Raw genomic sequence first — 19653 nt, forward strand, 5'->3', positions numbered from 1 at the left:
TCAAATTTCAACCACTTTTTATTTCAGAAAGACAGCTGTTTGCATCACCCCTGAAACAGACAAGGGGGGAAGGGAAAGACCCTCCCCCTTCTATAAAACCTAGATTTGGAAGGGAGCCTCAGCATGGACCCCCCCTCCCCTCTGTTCCCCTCCAGAAGGCAGGGCCCTGGGGAAGGATTGTGAGGAGGAGGGGTGGACTCCTTCTCAAACTAAAACTCCCTCCCCCCCACCCCCACCCCGGCTTTCACACGCTTAAAAGCAACACATAGCTCCTTTCACTCGACCCTCCCATCTATTTATTAAGAACCCCCGCTCTTCGGGTACCCCAAAAGCCCCTTCTTTGCAAGAGTCTCCCCGCTAATATTTACAAAGCGGATGAGACCCCATCTGCGAGGAAAGAGGTCAGCCACGCCAGGGTCAGATTGGGGGCATCTTTTAAAGCTAAAGATAGCACCCCACCTTTCCAAGGAGGCCCGGCCCTCAAGAAGAGACAAAAAAGCGGTTCCCCCTATTTTGGGGTGTGCGTGACCCAGTATGACGGGGCCGATGCGAAGGAGACACACCGTCGGCATCTGGGAGGAAGAGGAAGAGATCGGCAGCTAGGAAGAAAGCTCAAACTGTCCCTCCAGCCACAAATCTCCGAAAGCCGCTAATGTTTTCATGTCAACCTACAAATACCTTGCAAGAATCCCTCCGAGAAAAGAGGGGAAAGCCACTTCAATAAAACCACCCCCGCCCCACCGGAGGATCTTTGGAACGCACGAGGAATCTTTGGGGGATCTCCATCGCTTGGGAGTCGCCTCGCTGTTGCTCAGATCTGGAGGAAAAGTGGACATATATTCCCCGCCACCCCCACCCCCCGCCCCCAATTCCCTGATAAGCTCCAGACTGAGGTCAAGTCTTAGAAGTTGCCCCCGAAAACTATGGAGGTGCGTTGCCGAGACCGTCTGCGGGGGAGGACCAGCTGTTGGGGTGATTCCCCGTCATGATTCTATGTATCCGCAAAAGGAGGAGGAGGAGGTCTCCTTCCAAGGGCCCATCCAGCTTTCCAGCCAGGCGTGAATTTCACTGCCCCCGATTCCCGGTCCAGCCGTCCCCCTCCAACCAGAATCCGTGGGAGGCTCATCTGCTCAGCAGAGACAAAAAAGATATCTTTCCCCTGCGTGGTTTTTGTAGCTGTCCTTAGGATCCAACCAGCAGGATGGTTATCCGTATCCTCAAGCCGATGACACCGGAGGTTTCGGAGACAGAAGATCGGTTCATCTGAGAAGGTGGAAGTCTTCCCGCTGCGGCAACCCGCTCCCCCCCCCCAAACGATTGGCAACGCAAGAAGATATTTCCCCCCTCTTGCTCTCAGCCCTGAACGAGCCTCAAACTGGAGAACTGGCGGGGGGAGGGAGGCTACTGGTGTGGGGGGGGGCGGCCAGCTGGGGGTGCTTTTCTCAGGCTGTTGGGAGCTGCTGGGGGTCACCGAGATCGTCTTCGTTGTGCTCTGCTTGGTGATACTCCCAGAGACACACATTTCCATCCCACTGCGAGAGAGAGAGAGGGAAGGGGGAGAGAAGGGGAGGGGAGGAGAGAGGGAAGAGAAGAGAGAGGGGGAAGAGGAGAGAAAGAAGGGAAGAGAAGAGAGAGGGAAGAGGAGAGAAAGAAGGGAAGAAAAGAGAGAGCACAGAATGTGGGTTATTTATTGTTTCTATTCAGGGATTATAGGTAGTCCTTGAATTACGGCTTGAACGAAGATTAGAACTGAAAGTGACTCACCCTGCTGACTCCGTGACTCAAAGGCCATCCAGAAATAGAACACAGTACAGGTAGTCCTCACCTTAGGACCCCAACAGAGCCCCAAATTTCTGTTTCTAACTTGTTAAGTAAAAGTAAATAAAAGTTGCCTTTTTCCAGTCGCCATTGTTAACTTCAAACTGTCACTAGAGGATCAAGTTGTAAGTGGAAGACAGGCTATGTTAGGAATATGAGTCGCCTAACAGCTATTTGGGTTAGAAATATATAAACCAGGATAAACATTTTAAAACTGTAAACTTTAAGAAAATGCAAAAACTGTAATTAGGTGTGGTTTCTCAAACGGCCATAAGATGGAGCCAGAAACCTGGTTTGTCTTAGTCTGAGTCTCAGAAGAGAGCGTGTCTCTGCTTCTGTATGCTTCTTTGGAGCATACAGGCTCCAAAGGACTTGGAGCCCCTGGCTAGAAAAAGGCACCTTTCTTAAACTCCTTTGGACAGGTCATAAAATGAAGAAATACAACACAGCGACACTTGTTGTGGCCCACCAGAAGAGCTGGCGGGAGACTCAGACAGTGAGGAGTCTGGGGAAGTCCCTGACGAGGGCTCTGCATTGGAGGCAGAGATGGGGCCAGGGCTGTCTGACAATTACCAGCTGCCTATGGAGTCAGAAATCAGTGGGGAAGAAGAACAGCTGGAGCCTGTTCCCAGTCTGCGCATGCACAGAGCTGCCAGGAGAAGGGAACGGTTAAGGAACAAGGGTTGACTCAGGAGTAAAGGCTCAGTTGGAGGTGAATGGTCCCTCCCAGAGGGAATAGAGAGGAGCGAAAGGGGGAGTGTTTGCAAGAGACAATTAGTTCAATTCATTCGAGTGAAGATCTGCTCCTGACTCCTTGCCAAGTATTGTCTGCTACAGAGTGGCATCTGGAAGATATTGGCCTGGCAGCTCTCCAAGCCTGATAAAAGCCTGTAGTTGTAAAATCTCTTTACAAGACTGTTGGCTGGGACTTTGCTGGAAAATTCATTTTAAACTAAATAAAAGAGGTTTTATTGGGATGAGGAGTCAGCTTTGTGCTTTTGGGAAACCGAACACTGCCCCCCCCCCCCAAAAGGTGAATTCGTCCATCTCCGCCACTGGTTCCCGCTACTCACCGAGCTACTAACAATCTTCTCCTCATACGGATGCCAACTCACATCCCGCACGCAGGCTTGGTGATTGACCAGTTTCTTCACAATGAGGCCGCTCAGGAGATCGTAGACTGAGGGGGGGGGGGCGGGGGAACAGGTGGGCAAGAGGAAGGGAGAGAGAGGAAGAACGTGTAGGATTAAGAGAGCAAGGGGGAGGAAGGGGGGGGCGCCCCTGTTCTGGAGGATGTTGGGGTGGTGGGGAGGGCTCCGAGATTTGATTCTGGGCCAATCGGACTTCAGGCAGGCCAATTGAAAAGGCCATCTCTCCAAATGTTCCAGCCATAAATAAAATTGGGGTTTTCCAAGTTCCCGCCTGCCCTTTATGTCAGTATAATCTGTGAGAAAAGATGATCAAACTCCTGACTTAAAAGAAGAACTAAGAATATCGAAGAGGAAGTTTTATGTGGCTTTACGGTTTTCAGCCTGCCACGCCCTTTTGACAAATTCACTTCTTTATTTATTTGGATTCCACCTTTTATTATTTTGAAAAGTTACTCGAGGCGATGAATGTGTGCAACACACCACCCTCGTGGTATTTTCTCCTACAACAGCAAACCTGTGGGGTTGGGTGGGCTCAGAAACAGAGGGACCTGCCCAAAGTCATCTAGCCAGCTTTCGTGTCTAAGATGGGATTACAACTCAGTGGTACCTGGTGACTGGGCCAAAGTCACCCAGCTGGGCTTTCATGGCTAAAAGGGGGACTAGAACTCATGACCTCTTGTTTTTTTAGCCCGTTGCCCTAACCACTAGGGGTCTGCGCCAGCGATTCCAAGTGGATCCCTGGATCTCCTCTCCTGGCCAATCCCACCCCTCCACTCAAAATGAATTGTTCCATATCTCTTCCTTGCACTCAGAGGGCGCTCTGGCTCCGGAGCCACTTACCTACCACCCGCCCTGTGGAGCAGCCGCTGTAAATGTACTGCTGTCCCGTGCTGTGAGGCGGGGAGAACCGGCAGCGGATTAGGGTGTGCAGGACTCCGTGGCCCCGGTAGGTCATGAGAGAAGTGTCACCTGGAAGTTTTGATTTACGTCGGGCTGGTGAAAGAAAGGATTAGAGATGTCCAACCTGAGCAAGACCGGTGGACTTCAACTCCCAGAATTCCCCAGCCAGCCCTGAGCTAGATTAAAAGTTGTCCTTTGCGCACACGTTGTTCTGATCCAGATCCCAAACACGACAAACCGTCTGACGTGAACTCAAACAATTCCTTTAATTAGGAGCCCTGGCAACCCCCGGCAAAAAAGCTTCTCTCTAATAAGTCTGTCCATCTGGGAGAAGAATAGTTGTCTGCCACATCTATTCATCTCTGCCCCCTGCCTTTTATCCCCAGAGCTAGCGTGGGGCTTCTCTAGCAGTGGTGGCTCTTCTGTCCCAAGGACCGGCCCATAGATTTCCATGCTCTCCTCTCCTCTGCCTTCTGACCATCTGTGCGTCAGGCACTGGACCCAGCTGTTCCTCCTCTTCCTCATCAGCCAATTCCTAGGAGCTATTGACTCTTCATCTGAGGGCTGCCAGAGGGTCCTGGCTCCACCTCTGTCTGTCTGTCTGTCTCTCTCCATTCCCTCTTCCCCCTCGGAGCTCCCAGGTTGGCTTGCTGTTGACCCTGACTCCCATGCCTCCTCTTCCGATTTGGTTGCTGGAGGGACCCGCGGCTGACAAGCCACAACACCTGTATACTTTGCATTCACTCCAACTTGTTGCGTTAAAGGCGGGGGGGTGGGGGTGGCGCGTACCTTTTTTGGGCACCTGTTGCCAGCGATAATCCCAGATCTGCTGAGTGACAGCGTGCCGGGATGCTTCGAGGCCCTCCTGGCCCGAGAATTTGCGCATGTCCCACAGCTTAATGGTCTGGTCCTTGGAGTTGGAGATGAGGTACCGAGCGTCTCCCTGAGGGAATAAGAAAACAGCAGCTGAAAGAAACCATCTGAATGCCTCCATCCTAAACTTCAGAACAAACTTAAAACTTCTTTAACGGCTGTCTCTAAAGGGCCGCATCTTGGGGGAATAAAAGGAACCTTAATTTGGATTTTTTCTTTGCTTCCCCGAACGATTCATTCAGTTTTGGAAGGTGCCTTCCAACAGCTGCTATGTCTCCCACTGGTAGGAGGGCTTCAAAAATTTTAGCAACCGGTTCTCTGCCCGGTTGCTGGGTGGGCGTGGCCATAGTGGGCGTGGCCTAGTCAACCTCCTGCACCATGATGGGGAGGGGGTGGGTTTTCGCGCTCCTTGGGCTCCAGAGGCTTTCCTTGAGCCTCCGGGAGGACGAAAACGGCCCTTCCGGGACACCGGAGGCTCTCTGCAGGCTGGAAACGGGCCCCTTCCGGAGCCTCCAAGAGGTCCGTTTGCGCCCTTCCCAAGCATGGGCCACGTGGGGACTTCTAGGACGGGTGGTGCAGGGCCAGCAAGGGGTGGGAGTTGCCAATTTGCCCAACTGGCCATAAAATTAGCTACCGGTTCAGTATCCGTTCGCCCAAACCGGGGTTGAACCAGTAGCAGCCCACCCCTGCCCCCCTGGGAGTTTAAAGGAGATTCAACCATTGAGATTCCATGCATGTTTTGTTTTTCTAAAGGAAAATAAATAACCGGGTTCTGCGGAATCTATGGATGAGATGTTTAAAAGGGAAAGAGCCCCAAGGATTTCCTTAAACCTGTTTTCGAGTGACCACCAAACATGGCTGCAAAAGCTTTAGGCCAGGGTGTCGAGCCTTGGCCGTGCTGGCTGAGGAACTCTGGGAGCTGAAGTCAGTAAGCCTTAAAAGTTGCCAAGATTGGACGCTTCCGCTTTCGGCAAAGCAGGAGCTGTGCTCACCTTGCTGTCGATGAAGGTAATGCCATCCTGGTGCCCTGCCAAGATCCCCACAGGCTGGGGGTCGTCCTCCCGCATGGTGCGCCGGTCCCACACCTTGCAGATGGCGTCATCACCTCCGGAGAAGACGATGTGGGAACTGTTGTCTGCAAAAGCCACGGCATTCACGTCGTCCTCGTGCGCCTCGATCTGTGGGAAGCAAAGGAAACAGAGGGGAGGGAGGAGATTTCAGTGGGAGAGCACAGGTAGGGCGGCGTATTTCCTAGGTTTGATGGTTTCACCTGCCCCGGAAGGCAGCTAGGGGCCACACTGGGCAACCCAGAAGGGTTCTGGAGGACCTCCCTCAACACTGCTGGGCAGAGTGGACGGTTTCATGCGCTAGCCCTCTGTTTTGTGAAAAAGGAGCTTCGGAGCGCTCACGCGCTTGCCTGCCGCTTGTGTGACCCAGTTCTCAATGGGCCACAGAACCGGTACCAGTCTGAGGACCGGGCATTGGGGACCCCTGTGCTAAAGGATTCGAAAGTCCCAAGAGGCAACTGAACTTTCTGTTTTGTTTTTTTTTCTTTTGAAGGCGTTTCGCTTCTCCTCCAAGAAGCTTCTTCAGCTCTGCCTGGATGGTGGAGAATGAAAGGATTTATCCTCCTTGCAGACAGCTGGTCCTTTGCATCCTTTTTGGAGAGTCGTTGAGGCTGCTTGGAAGTTTATATCTCGTCCTCAGGGTCACCTGAGTGGTGCTCCCGTTTCCTGTAGTCTGCAGTGTTTTCCCCCTCTGGAAATCCACTCCTACTCCCACACCATTCAAAGGGGGTGTTCATCCCAAATTAATTGTACAGCTAAAAGTCTGTAGAGATTCTCAGTCATCTAGTTCATGGTTGTCCCAAAGGTGCTTTCTCAGGAGGCAACTGGATTTTCTTGTTTGTTTATTTTTCCTTGAAGGCGTTTTCGCTCCTCACCCAAGAAGCTTCTTCAGCTCTGACTGGGTGGTGGCGAATGGAAGGATTTGTCCTCCTTGCAGACAGCTGGTCATTTGCATTCCTTTTGCAGAATTGTTGTGAGGTGACTTCCAGAGGGACTGCGGATTGCAGGAGCCGTTTGCACTCGAGTTTCGGATGCGGGCAGCACAGGCTTGTCCCCAGATGCCTGCGCCAGTGTTCAGTGGTGAAGGGGCACAGGGCAGAAAGCATCCTGCAGCCAAGAAGGCTCCACACGCACTTGCACCGCTCAGGTGACCCTGATGACAAAAATAAACCTCCAAGCGGCCTCAACGACCCTCCAAAAGGATGCAAAGGACCAGCTGTCTGCAAGGAGGATAAATCCTTCCATTCCACACCATCCAGTCGGAGCCGAAGAAGCTTCTTGGAGGAGAAGCGAAATGTCTTCAAAAGAAAAAAAAACAAAAAACAGAAAGTTCAGTTGCCTCTTGAAAAAAGCAACTTTGGGACAACTGTGACCTGGGTGACTGAGAGTCTCCATAGATATCAACGCCGAGTACCTTAAGCGTCCGCTTATTCTGCTCCATGTCAAACACGTAGACACAGCCGTAGTTGGCCCTGTGGAGTGGACAGAGAATGAAGAATAAAAAGGTCAGTCCGTGGGGTGACACATATATACACACTCACTCACACAGACACAGACACACAGACACAAAGGACAGCGAAGGACTTCGCTAACAGCCCTGCACAGGAGAAGAATGAAGCTAGTCCTTGACTTACGAACAGAGTCGAACCCAGAAGTTCTATGGCTAAGGAAGGCAGTTGTTAAAGTGAGTTTTGCCCCTTTGCCACCTTCCTCGCCACGGCACTCAAGTGAATCGCTGAAGTTGCTAAGTTAGTAACTGTAGTTGTGAAATGAATCTGGCTTCTCCGCTGACTTTGCTCGTCCGAAGGTCGCAAAAGGGGATCGCGTGATCCCGGGACGCTGCAATGGTCCTAAGTGTGAACCATTGGCCAAGCGTCTGAATTTTGATCACCTGTCCGTGGGGGATGCTGCAACGGTCCTAAGGGTGAGTGACCGGTCATATGTCGGCGCTGTTGTAACTTCCGAATGGTCCCTAAATGAATGGTTGTAAGTTGAAGGAGCAGAAATCAAAGCATTTGAACTTAGCCGCGGGGGTGTCGGTTTTTGCCTTTGCGCTTCCCTTGGGCCTTCAAACCAAATGCCAGAAATGGGGCTTTGGTAGAGCTGGTACACAGAAGGGCATCACTTCCTGGACTCCAAACAGGAGGGGTGGAGAGACAGGGAGGGAGGGAGGGGGAGAAAGGGAGGGAGGGAAGAAGGGGAGAGGGAAGGAGGAGAGGGAGGAGGAGAAAGACAGAGGGGAGAGAGAGGGGAAAGAGAAAGGGAGGGAGAGAGAGAGAAGGAGGGAGAGGTGGAGAGACAGGGGGGGGAGAAAGAAGGAGGGGGAAAGAGGGAGAGGGAAGGAGAGGGAGGAGGAGAAGGAGAGAGGGGGAAAGAGAAAGGGAGGGGAGAGAGAGAGAAAGAGGGAGGGGTGGAGGAGACAGGGAGGGAGAGGGAGGGAGGGGAGAAAGAAGGAGGGAGAGAGGGAGGGAGGGGGAAGAGGGAGAGGGAAGGAGGAGAAGGAGGAGAAGAAGGACAGAGTGGAGAGAGGGGGAAAGAGAAAGGGAGGAGAGAGAGAAGGAGGGGGGAAGAGAGACAGGAAGGGGAGGGAAGGAGGGGAGAGAGGCATTACAGACGGGGTGGGAGGTGCCCAATGGCAGAACATCGTCAGAAAATTCTTGCCCAGCGGAGGTGAGCTAGAAAATTTCGTTTTCTCCAAAGAAAAGATTTATGCACAATCGGAAAAAGACCATTTCCCGAACAGCCGGCTTACCCGCCGAGCACCTCCCTCCCATCCGAGGAGACCGCCAGGGAAAATACGGCAAAACGGCGTTCGTCGGGCCTGCGAAGAAGAGACAGTTATGCCAGATGTGTGTGTGTGTCTCTCCGTCATTCAACGGGCCGACCGGGGTGGGGGTGCCTCCTCTTTACCTCAAGTCCAAGGCGGTCTGGGTCTCGCTCTCCCCGTAGATGTTGCAGATGTGAACTAAAGAGAGAAGGGAGAAAGGGCTAGCTACGGACTCTCTGGAGGGAGCCTGGTTTCCACCCCCCCCAGCGCCATACAGACTCACTGTAGTCCGACCAGCTGGAGTAGAGGAAGTGGGTCCTGTCAGGAGTGAAGGCTACGTCCAGCACGCTCCAGCCGACGTCTCGGGCTTTGACAGTCCGGAAGTTCCGGAAGGCTCCATAGGCGCAGTCATATAAGCGGATTCGCTGGTCTGAAAGGGGAGAAAAGGAACAGAAAGGGAGACCGCAATCTAACACGGGAATCTTTTGGTTTTTTTAAAGATTACACCTGGGGGCCTACCTTGACAAGCAGACATAAAAAGTTGTCCATCACGGGAATAGATGCCGCAGAAGGCTTTCTGCAAATAGGTGTCCTTGACGGTCAGGTGATTAGGAAGGAAGCTGGAAAAAGAGCAAGACGCGAGGTATACCGACAATTCTGGCAGAGAGTCTCTTCTAAAACCACTTTCTGTCCGTTGTCCGTTCCTTACCTGAGAATGTACACACACACACACACACACACACACACACACACACACACACACTCAGACACACCCCTCTCAAATACTTACTGTGATACGATCTGAGAACATTCCCCTGCTGAGAAACTGCTGTTATGGCAAAGACCTCGTTCCCTCTGTGGGAAAGGAGAAAAAATTACCATTAGATTACATTACCCCCATCTCACAATCTCTTCTAGCGAGCAGGGAAACAATCCAGAAAATTAAAGTTAGGCCTAGGGTCGATTCTGCCTCGTAGCTTGATGGCAGAGGCCTCTTTTTGTGGGTATCGAAGTCACCCAAGGACATCCATTCTGAATTCGTTTCTTGCCAAAAGGGAAGAGTCTGCCCCATGGACAAGGACGCTCACTAGCACGGTGTATTCTGAAGCCCTAAAGTGCCACAAAGAGCAGATCTGACCGGCAAACTCACAACCTGACTGAGGGAGGGAATATACTGTCCAGATCAGAGGCTCTGCTTCTCTATAAGACCGATTCTAAACGACAGTTTCCTCCTTTTGAAGCAGTTTCCATCTTGTCTATGGTGATTCTTCGTCATCCAGTTCATGGTTGTCCCAAAAGTGCTTTTTTTTCCCCCACGAGGCAACGAGACTTTCTGGCTTATTTTTGGAAGATGTTTTGCTTCTCATCCAAAGAAGCTTCTTTGGCTCTGACTGAAGGGTGGGGGAAATTGAAGGATTTTTACTCCTTGCAGAAGAGCTGGTCATTTGTGTCCTTTTTAGAGAGCTGTTGAGGCCCCTTGGAGGTTTATCTGTGTCTTCAGGGTCACCTGAGTGGCGCCGATGGGTGTGGAGCCTTCTTTGAACAGTTGAAAGGACTGTGTTGTAGATTGAAGATAGATAATGTCATATATCCCTTCCCCTCTGTTGAGAGAGGGCCATTCAATTTTGACATAGACGGCCTCTTTAACCCCTCTTTCAAACGACCAGCTGCCTGCAAGGAGTATAAATCCTTCCATTTCCCCGACCCTCCAGTGAAAGCTGACGAAGCTTCTTGGAGGAGAAGCGAAACGTCTTCAAAGAAAAACCAGAAAGTCCAGTTGTCTCTTGGGGGAAAAAGCACCTTGGGGGCTGTTCCCACCCCGAGCGTTCAAAGTCAAAACGAACCAATTAGTTTCCAGCATTTTAGAACAGCGAAACACAGGATACCTGTCCCAGTAGCTTTGGGATGCTCCGGTCGGGTCTCCCTGGCCTGAGTCGCCCTGTTGCTAACTGGATGCGCGTTTTAATCTCGTTGTGCTCCAGATCCCGAGTGTCTGGTGCCAAATCCACTGCAGAAGATCCAGAGACAGAGAGAGAGAAAGAGACCACCGCATATAAAATAACCCTGGGCAAGCTTTTGATGTTTTTCTTAATGGACATCTACGTAGTTTAGTTTAAGTCTGACACTGTCTGAATGTTGGGCATTGGGCCTGAGGTCTAATTTAAGCGTTTCGACAGAACTCTGGATCACAAACAGCCCCCCGCCGACAGGCTGAAAGGCAAGACTTTCCAGAGCAAGGAGGGCGATTACAACATCCGGAATTCTAAGATCTAATCTGGCACAGCGAGCTTTTCCTTAAACATGAAGCCTGGACCTTGTTAAGTTTTGTCTCCTGCAATTATCTGTGCGTTATCAAAAAAAATAAAATAAAAACCACCTCTGGACTTCCTGGCGATACCTGGGGGTTTGTACTGATCTCCTAAACGTCCTTCCCAAGCGCTGTCAGTATCGTCGTCGGAATCCGAAACAGCCTGGAACACCCGGGCACTGGCTGTCCCCCCTCCCTGCATGAGGTGAAACTGTCCTCTAGGGAAAGGAGAGAAAGAGCAGCGTTAGTCACGACGGACCCCGTTGCGTCGCGAACGACTTGCCCACGTACGGGACTGTAATCCTTCAAAACCATAGAGTCTGAGCAACGTTTTTGCTTCCTGTTTTCTCTCCTCCTCCAATAAGTTTTAACTGAGCACCCATGGGATTACTTCGTCTGAAGCAAACGCTATTCTGAAGAACTGAAATTAAAGAGAAGAGAAAATGAAAGCGCAAATTCAGCTTTTGCAGGTAGAGGCAGAAGGAGTACAATCTGGGTCGCTAGTATTTTTGTATTTATTTGATTTGTCAATCGCTTACAAGATACAGGTATAAGAATAAATATAGTTTTGAATACATGAGATAGATACTTTTAAGAGAGAAAAAATAGGACAGGGACGGTAGGCACGATTGGTGCGCTTATGCCCCCTACAGACCACTTAGGAAAGGGGTGAAGTCAATAGTAGACAGTCTAAGGTTAAAGTTTTGGGGGTTTGGGGAAGAAACCAGAGTCAGGTAGAGTATTCCAGACATTGACCACTCTGTTGCTGAAGTCGTATTTCCTTCAATCAAGTTTGGTGCGGTTAATCTTGAGTTTGTATCTATTGTGTGTTCTTGTATTGTTATGATTTAAGCTGAAGTATTCATTTGCAGGTAGGACATTGCAATGTATGATTTTGATTTTATATACTATATTTAGATCGGACTGGAGGTAGCGTAGTTCTAGGTTTTTTAGGTCTAGAGTTTCAAGTCTGGTGGCATAAGGTATTCTGCAATGAGTAGAGGAGTGGAGAACTCTTCTTGTGAAATATTTCTGGACTTTCTCAACCGTGTTAATATCAGGTACGTAATGTGGGTTCCAGACTGATGAGCTGTATTCGAGTATAGGTCTAGCAAATGTTCTGTATGCTCTAGTTAGTAGTGTGATATTACCAGAGAAAAAGCTACGTAGGATTAGATTAACAACTCTTAATGCCTTTTTTGGCTCTAGCACTTAGATCATTTGAGATGAGAACTCCAAGGTCCTTGACAAAGTCTGGATCCTCAACAAGGTCTTGACTATTTGGCTTGTCTTTTATTTTCTGATTTTTTTTCTGCCAATATGTAAGACATATGTATCATATCATTCACTGAGTTTTGAGTCTTCCGAGTTTTCGGACTCATCCTTCAGGGAATTTTTCTCTACCAGAATGTAGAGATGTCTACATTCCAGTAGAGAGATGTTTACAAGACAAATATTATTCTCCACATGAAGTTCAGGCACTTAAAATGGAAGCTGGCCTCCAACTTTCTACAGGGATATAAATCCCCGACTGCAAATTGGAAAAAGAGGGAATTATCCTTATTTATTGAGTGCCTTGCAGCACAAACTGCTTTTGAGCCCTGCTCAGAAAAGTCACGGCCAGGGATTGAACCTACAAAAAGTTTTCTTGACAGAATGGTAATCAAGGGGAAAATATTTTTGGATTTGCATGAGCAATCAGCTGCTTCAGTTCCTAAATATCACAGGTTGAAAAGACAGGGAGGATAGCTGAGATCTTTCCAACTACCAAGATCAGGAAAGGAAGCAGTATAGAGAAATGCCGAACACAAACGTCTTTCTTCTCAGTCAGGCCACCCTGTCCACAAGGAATGGTCCTATTTCCCCTTTCATAGGTACTTGATCCCTTGGTCTTTCAAAAATGCAAGAGTGGGTACAAAGGCACCACCACAAATTCTTCCTTCACAGGAAAATGGAACTATGTTAAGGGCTTGATGATGATTGAGGTGCATAACCACTGCAAATAACAGAACAACTGAATGAAAAACTGCTGGTGACCTTCTATCGCTGCACCATAGAGAGTGTCTTAATGTACTGCACCTCTATGGTTTGCCAATTGCAGATAGGCAAGCACTATTTAACATCATTAAGGGTTAACACCATTGCCCAGAAGATCATGGGTTGCCCTCTCCCCTCTTTGGAAGAGCTTCATAGCTCCCGTTGCCTTAAGAAAGTTCAAAACGTTCTCAAAGATCCATCTTATCCTCGGAACCCTTTTTTCGAACTATTACCACCTGGCAGATAGTACAGAATAATAATAAAAGCAAGGACAAATAGGCTAAAAAACAGCTTCTATCCCAGGGCAGAAGCTCTTTTTAATTCTACTATATAGTGCAGTGTTGGTGCAGTGTCAGGGATTTTCAGTTCAATGTGCGGAGGGTAAAGGATGTGTGTTTGTGTTTATTTTCAGGGCCATGATGTGCTCTGAAGATGGTGTTTGATTTTGTTATTGTACGAGGTGCAATGACAAAAAACTAACTAACTAACCTGGCATAAACATGATTGGCTTCTGGTGGGAGTCCAACCCAACAATTAGGAGGACAGTTAAATCCAAGTCACGATTCTTATGACCATCATGAATTCCTTTTATGATTTATGTGTTTTATGGGATCCTCACACATAATCCTCGTTCAGGTCCAGCCAAGAGTATGAAGTGCACCCTTTAATTCCTTGTGGGAAATATTTGGTGTGGGTAATCCTCGATTTTTGACCTGAATGTACCCCTACTGGGTCTTGCCCCATTTTATCACCTTTCTTGCCCGAGTTGTTAAACGAATCACTGCTGAATCACACGGGTGTCAAAGTTATTAACATAGTGAACTAATCTGACTTGACTAGTCAGAAGGTCACAAAACGCGATCGTATGACGGACACTGCAGCGTCATAAATAGGAGTCAGTTGCCAAGCGCCTGCATTTTGATCACATGACCGCAAGGGATGCTACAACGGTCACGTGAAAAAAAATAATAGTCGTAAGTCACTTTTTTCAGTCCCGTCATAACTTTTAAGTCATTAAATGAATGGTTGCAAACTGAGGACTACCCACAATGGAACCCAGCAGAAGCAACATTGGTTTTTTTTTAGTGAGAGTGCATCCCCACAGTGAAGAGGACAGTTAAACCTAAGTCACGACTCTTACATTACTGAAGGAAATAAATATTAAGTTACTCTTTTATAATAGAATTAGAAATATTAAGGGCATTATTAAGCTGTGTTGTCTTTGCTGCTGCGTCCTAACCACAAAGTATGTTCAGTTAAACAAAAAGTGCTGGATAGTTGCAGGCTTCTTAGAAGACAGGAACATGGCCAAGGCAAGGCCACTGGCAATAAAACAGGCAGATATGAACATCCGCCCAAGGCTAAGCTACAAGTAAACAAGATAAGATATCCTGTGCCTAGGAAGAAACAGTCAAGCTGACCCTTATACTATAACTTAAGAGATAATAAGGGAAGTGGGGAGGGCTTCTTAGGCGTGGAGTGCATTGTGTAGAGGAAGAGACTTTCAAACTTGGCAAGTTTAAGACTTGTGGACTTGAACTCCTAAAATTCCTGAGCTAACATGACTGGGGGAGGAATTCTGGGAGTTGAAGTCTTAAAGCTGTCAAGTTTGAAGACCCTGGTGTAGAATGTATAAAATGTATTGATCTTGCTCTTTGAATTGTGAACCAGACCTGCCTCTGTATTGTGATTATTAAATAATTCGGGTCTTACCTCACATTACCATGCATTCCTTCCATGATTTACAGGTAATCAATCACAATTTAGGATATCTAACTGTCACTTTGCATTTGTATCTTATGATTTATGGTGACTGTATTTTATGATTGTGATATTGAGTTATCACTTTGTTGCTTGCATGTACACTGAGAGTGTCTGTGGAGATTCTCAATCATCCAGTCACGGTTGTCCCAAAAGTGCTTTTTTTTTTTCAAGAGGCAACTGGACTTTATGGAAAAAAAGCACCTTTGGGGAGAGCTTCTTCACCGGAGAAAAATTCCTTTTGTGTCCAATCACACTTAGCCAAGACAGAATACTATTCTACAGGCAGTCCCCAACTTATGACCACAATTGAGCTCAAAATTCATGTTGCTAAGTGAGTTTATGAAATGAGCTTTGCCCCATCTTACCTTTCTTGCCACAGTTGTTAAGAGAATCACTGTAATTGTTAAGTTAGTGACCCTGGTTGTTAAGTGAATCTAGCTTCCCCCATTGACTTTGCTTGCCAAGAAGGTCACAAAAAGTGATCACATGACTCCAAGGCAGCCGCAACCATCATAAATAAAAATCGTTTCCCGAACGTCTGAATGTAAATCATGTGACCAGAGAGATGCTGCAACGGTCGTAAGGGTGAAAAACAGTCATAAGCCCCCGTTTTCAGTGATGTTGTAACTTCGAATGGTCACTAAACAGTTGAAAGTCGAGGAGCACCACTAGAGGTAGTCCTCAACTTACAACTGTCTATTTAGTGACCGTTTGAAGTTACATCATTGAAAAAAGTGACATGACCATTTTTTACAATTACGATTGCTTCACCATCCCTGCGGTCATGGGATTTACCTTGGGAGGCTCGATGACCGGCTCACATTTATGACGGTTGCCGTGTTCCAGAGTCACACCTCCTTTTTGCGACCTTCTGAGTCAATGAGTAATCCAGAATCACTTATTCGCCAGGTAACTCATTCAACGGTGGCAGCGATTCACTAAAACAAATGTGGCACTTAATAAAATAACAGAATTGGAAGGGACCTTGGAGGTCTTCTAGTCCAACCCCCTGCTTAGGCAGAAAACCCTATACAATTCCAGACAAATGGTTATCCAATCTCTTCTTTAAAAATTCCAGTGTAGGAGCATTCACAACTTCTGGAGGCAAGTTGTTCCACTGGTTAATTGTTCTGTCAGGAAATTTCTCCTTAATTCCAGGTTGCTTCTTTCGTTGGTTAGTTTCCATCCGTTGCTTCTCGTGCTGCCCTCAGGTGCTTTGGAGAATAGCTTAACCCCCTTTTTTTGAGGCAGCCCCTCAAATATCGGAACATTGCTATCATGTCTCCCCTAGTCCTTCTTTTCAGAATAACAGAGTTGGAAGGGACCTCTCGAGGTTTTCTAGTCCAACCCCTGCTTAGGCAAGAAAACCCTATACCAGTGTTGGCGAACCTTTTGGGCACCAAGTGCCAAAACAGAAGCATGCACGCATGAGAGAGAGCGCCGGATACTGGAAGAGCTGAGCCTCCAGTTTCCAGCACCCACATGTGCACCAGCCACTCGGTCTTCCGGTTCCTGGCACGCATGCACACGCGAAAACCAGCTGGCTGGCGCACATGCATGCGCCTGAACCCAGAAGACCAATGGGCGACGGCTGGTGTGCCCAAAGAGATGGCTCTGTATGCCACTTCTGGCACACGTGCCGTAAGTGCACCGTCACGGCCCTAGACCATTTCAGACAAATGGTTATCCAATCTTTTCTTAAAAACTTCCAGTGTTGGAGCATCCACAACTTCTGGAGGCAAATGTTCCACTTGTTCTAACTGTCAGGAAATTTCTCCTTACTTCTAGGTTGCTTCTCTCCCTGATTAGTTTCCACCCATTGCTTCTTGTCCTGCCCTCAGGTGCTTTGGAGAATAATCTGACCCCTTCTTCTTTGGGGCAGCTTCCCAAATATTGGAACTTTGCTATCATGTCCCCCAATCAGTCCTTCTTTGCATCAAACGAGACAAATCCCAGTTCCTGCAACCGTCCTTCGTATGTTTTAGCCTCCAGCCCCCTAATCCTCTTTGTCGCTCTTCTCCGCGCTCCTTTAATAAACGGATTATATGACATTAATCAAGGTCTCCCTGAACAACCTACACTGTGGTAGCTTCACTGCGGTTGTAAGTCGAGGACCACCTGCATCCTTATCCGTGGGATGAGAAGCGAAATGTTTTCCAAGGAAAGAAAGCAAGGAAGTCCAGATTCCTTTAGGGATCTTCACCTGGGTGGTTGATCCCCCCCCCCCCCAGACAGGGATCTGACAGTGGGGGAAAAGGAGGGAGGTGGGGGGAGGTGGAGTTACCTGCGCAGTAGATATGCCAGTACCTGGGCCAGATCCACATCCTCGTCCTCGTCTTCGCTCCGCAGGATGCCAGAGTCCCTCCGAGACCAGCTGCCTTGGTTCTCCCGGCCCCCTGAGCCAGCGTTGCTACTGCTGCGGGAGCCCATAGCTTAGGACATTCTCCAGCTTGGCCCAACACTCACACTGCCCCTCCTGGCGTTCAGAAAGGAGATGGTTGTGAAAGAGGAGGAGGAGGAGACAGGGCGGCCTTCCTCCAAGCCTATCCTAGTCTCTTTCTTAATAAGGACTAGCGCTTTGGGAGTGACTTCAGGAGGGTCCCTGTTCTGCCCCCCACGCCCCACCCTGCCATACCCGTGTTCAAATCCCAGCATTCAAGGCTGACGGGCTCCCCTAAGCAAACAACCCCCATTCCTGGGGGGCCTCTCGGGGAGCAACTGCCCCCTCTCTAACCTTTCACCTACGTTCAACAGCACAACCCCCTCAACGAATCGAAAACCAAGTTGTTTAGAACGTGGCCAGCAATTCGCCAATGGGAGACGCCCTCGGGCCACGCTCCTCCAATCAGCGCCATATTGGGGGGCTTTCCCAGCTGCCCCTTCTTGTCCGCGTTGTTTTTGTTTTTATTTTAGGGCGCCCTCGGGCTGTTTCCCCCCTTTAGACCACTCACCCCCTCCTCGGGGTAGTTTTAGTCGGCCAATAAAATGCCTCCCGCTCTTCCTTTGGCTGCTTTCTCCTCTATCACCACCCGCGTTGAGCGCGAGAACCTTCTCACCCTCTTCACGGTCGGAGTGCGAGGCCTTGTTTACATCTTAGGAGTGCTGCCGCTTGAACCCGTCTGGAGGGGGCCGGGCGGGGCGGGGCCAGCCGGCTGCGAAGATGATTAGCCGCCACTTGATTCACGTGGTTCACATCAGGCTTTAAAATGGGGACTGCCCTGCTTTGATTGGTTGCTATGGCCTTTCCTCCTCCCGCCCCCTCTGTAAACTAGGTGATAAGGTAAAACGCGTCACCGCTTTGGGTGCAAAATACGGACGGAAGGCGGGCGATGGGCGGGGATGTTGCTGTCGGATTGGCTTTCTTGAGTTTGACCGACAGCTTCCGTGAAAACGCTGTGGTCGGAGAAATGTCTTAGATAGGAGGTGGGGCTCTAGGGGAACTTTCTCGCTCGTTCATTGGACAATAGTGAGTCAGGTGACATTGTGGCGGTTGTTGATAAAACTCTTATCAGAGAAGCATACCATCGTTATTAGCTGCTTACGTATTTAGATATCTTTTAAATTGCAATAAATATATCTCAACCCTGGCAACTTTAAGAAGGGTAGACTTCAATTCCCAGAATTCTCCATCCATCATGAGTAGACTTCTATTCCCAGAATTCCTCAACTAATCATGCTTGCTGAGGAATTCTGGGAGTCGAAGTCCACACCAAAGTTGCCAACAACCAGGAGCACAAAATTGTGAAACTTTGCAAATTGTGCATTCGTGATGTACACACTTAACTCCTTGATGCCCTGCTGGCACTCAAGTTTGTTATACATATCCAGCAAATGCTGGATGGACAAGGACATTTTTGCTGTAATTTTCCCCTATTGGAATTCTTCCAAATATTTTGGGTGCCTTGGCTGTGGATTAAGGGTGTTGTAGTCCCATAGAATCGAAAGACATCCTGAGAATATGAGAGCTTTTGGGAAAAGATGCTTAAGTATACTGCAAAGCCTATGCTAACTAGCTGTTCCCACAACATGCATAACCTTATAGAATAATCACACATTAACAATTATGTACATCATAGTGATCTGAAAATACAATTCTATAGATAATTGTCTTCTTCCCCTTATCCTGATCAAGCACTTGAGACTGGATATTAAAAATAGTTCTTGACTTATGGCCACAATTAAGCCCAACTTTTCTGTTGTTGAACAAGACAATTCTGCCCCTTTTTTTGTGACCTTTCTTGCTACCGTTCAAGTGAATCACTGTAGTTGTTAAATGAAAGTCATAAAAGACTATCACATCAACGGCCTCTTTTAATGACCCCATAATCCTTTGCAGGGTACAGTCTGGGCAGCTGAATGAAGCTGAGTGTTTATTGGCTAGATGCCCTTCCTGTCACCAATGCAGAGTTTTGTTCAACAGATATATTACCACTGTGCCCAGAGAGAGAAATATCTGCCTCTGTCTAGGATCGAACTCACAGCCTCCTGATTGTGAGGCAAGAGCTCTACCTCTAGGCCACTGCACCACTCATGAAAGATTATCCCATGACCCTGGGATATTACAATCATCTCAAATGCTGGATGGTTGTGAAGTATCCGATTTTTTTTTATCACGGCACCGTAGGAGCTTGCAATGGTTGTAAGTGTGAAAAAAGGCCACGAGATACTTTTTTTAGTGCCATTGTAACTTTGGTTAGTAAACTATGAGAAATCCTCAACTTACAACAATTTGTTTAGTGACTGTTCAAAGTTATGATGGCAGTTAAAAATAGTGACACAGGACTCTTCCACACATTAAAATTCATATGCTTCATAAGCATGAACCAGTTGCCAACCTTCCGAATTTTATCATGGGGACACTTGCAATAGTCATAAGTCACTTTTTTTCCAATGTCATTGTAACTTTGAAAGTCACTAAATGAACTGTTGCAAATAGAGGACTATTACAGGGCTGCCCTAAAGCACAGA

General features: G+C 48.3%; 1 protein-coding gene across 6 annotated transcripts; it reads right to left on the reverse strand.

Annotated features, from left to right (window-relative positions):
• DCAF11 (DDB1 and CUL4 associated factor 11) lies at positions 1-17880 on the reverse strand. Of its 6 annotated transcripts, XM_087915637.1 has the most exons (16): positions 17742-17803; positions 16993-17161; positions 15481-15623; positions 10975-11102; positions 10463-10584; positions 9367-9431; positions 9096-9196; positions 8860-9006; positions 8720-8774; positions 8562-8630; positions 7224-7281; positions 5735-5920; positions 4659-4812; positions 3810-3962; positions 2892-2998; positions 1-1532 (listed from the first exon to the last, which is right to left on the reverse strand). In XM_087915637.1, the coding sequence occupies exons 4-16, from the start codon at positions 11084-11086 to the stop codon at positions 1443-1445; spliced, it is 1419 nt and encodes a 472-aa protein (XP_087771763.1). In that variant the 5' UTR covers positions 11087-11102; positions 15481-15623; positions 16993-17161; positions 17742-17803; the 3' UTR covers positions 1-1442. The 6 variants fall into 6 exon arrangements, with proteins under 6 accessions (XP_087771763.1, XP_026575352.1, XP_087771761.1 ...); XM_026719567.2 differs by lacking the exon at positions 15481-15623 and having other exon boundaries at positions 16970-17161; positions 17742-17880; XM_087915635.1 differs by lacking the exon at positions 15481-15623 and having other exon boundaries at positions 17742-17806.
• Positions 17881-19653: the final 1773 nt, after the last annotated feature.

The sequence above is a fragment of the Pseudonaja textilis genome, chromosome Z, assembly GCF_049901715.1.
Source record: "Pseudonaja textilis isolate UNSWEBS1 chromosome Z, rPseTex1.2, whole genome shotgun sequence".
NCBI classification, from domain to species: Eukaryota; Metazoa; Chordata; class Lepidosauria; order Squamata; family Elapidae; genus Pseudonaja; species Pseudonaja textilis.

Coding starts and splice junctions, on each gene's coding strand:
- DCAF11 (XM_026719567.2), bottom strand. CDS start 17,115: ATGGGCTCCCGCAGCAGTAGCAACGCTGGCTCAGGGGGCCGGGAGAAC. Junction 7,282..8,561: donor GGGAGGGAGGTGCTCGGCGG/GTAAGCCGGCTG, acceptor TCCACTCCACAG/GGCCAACTACGGCTGTGTCT. Junction 1,533..2,891: donor AGAAGATTGTTAGTAGCTCG/GTGAGTAGCGGG, acceptor TCTCTCTCGCAG/TGGGATGGAAATGTGTGTCT.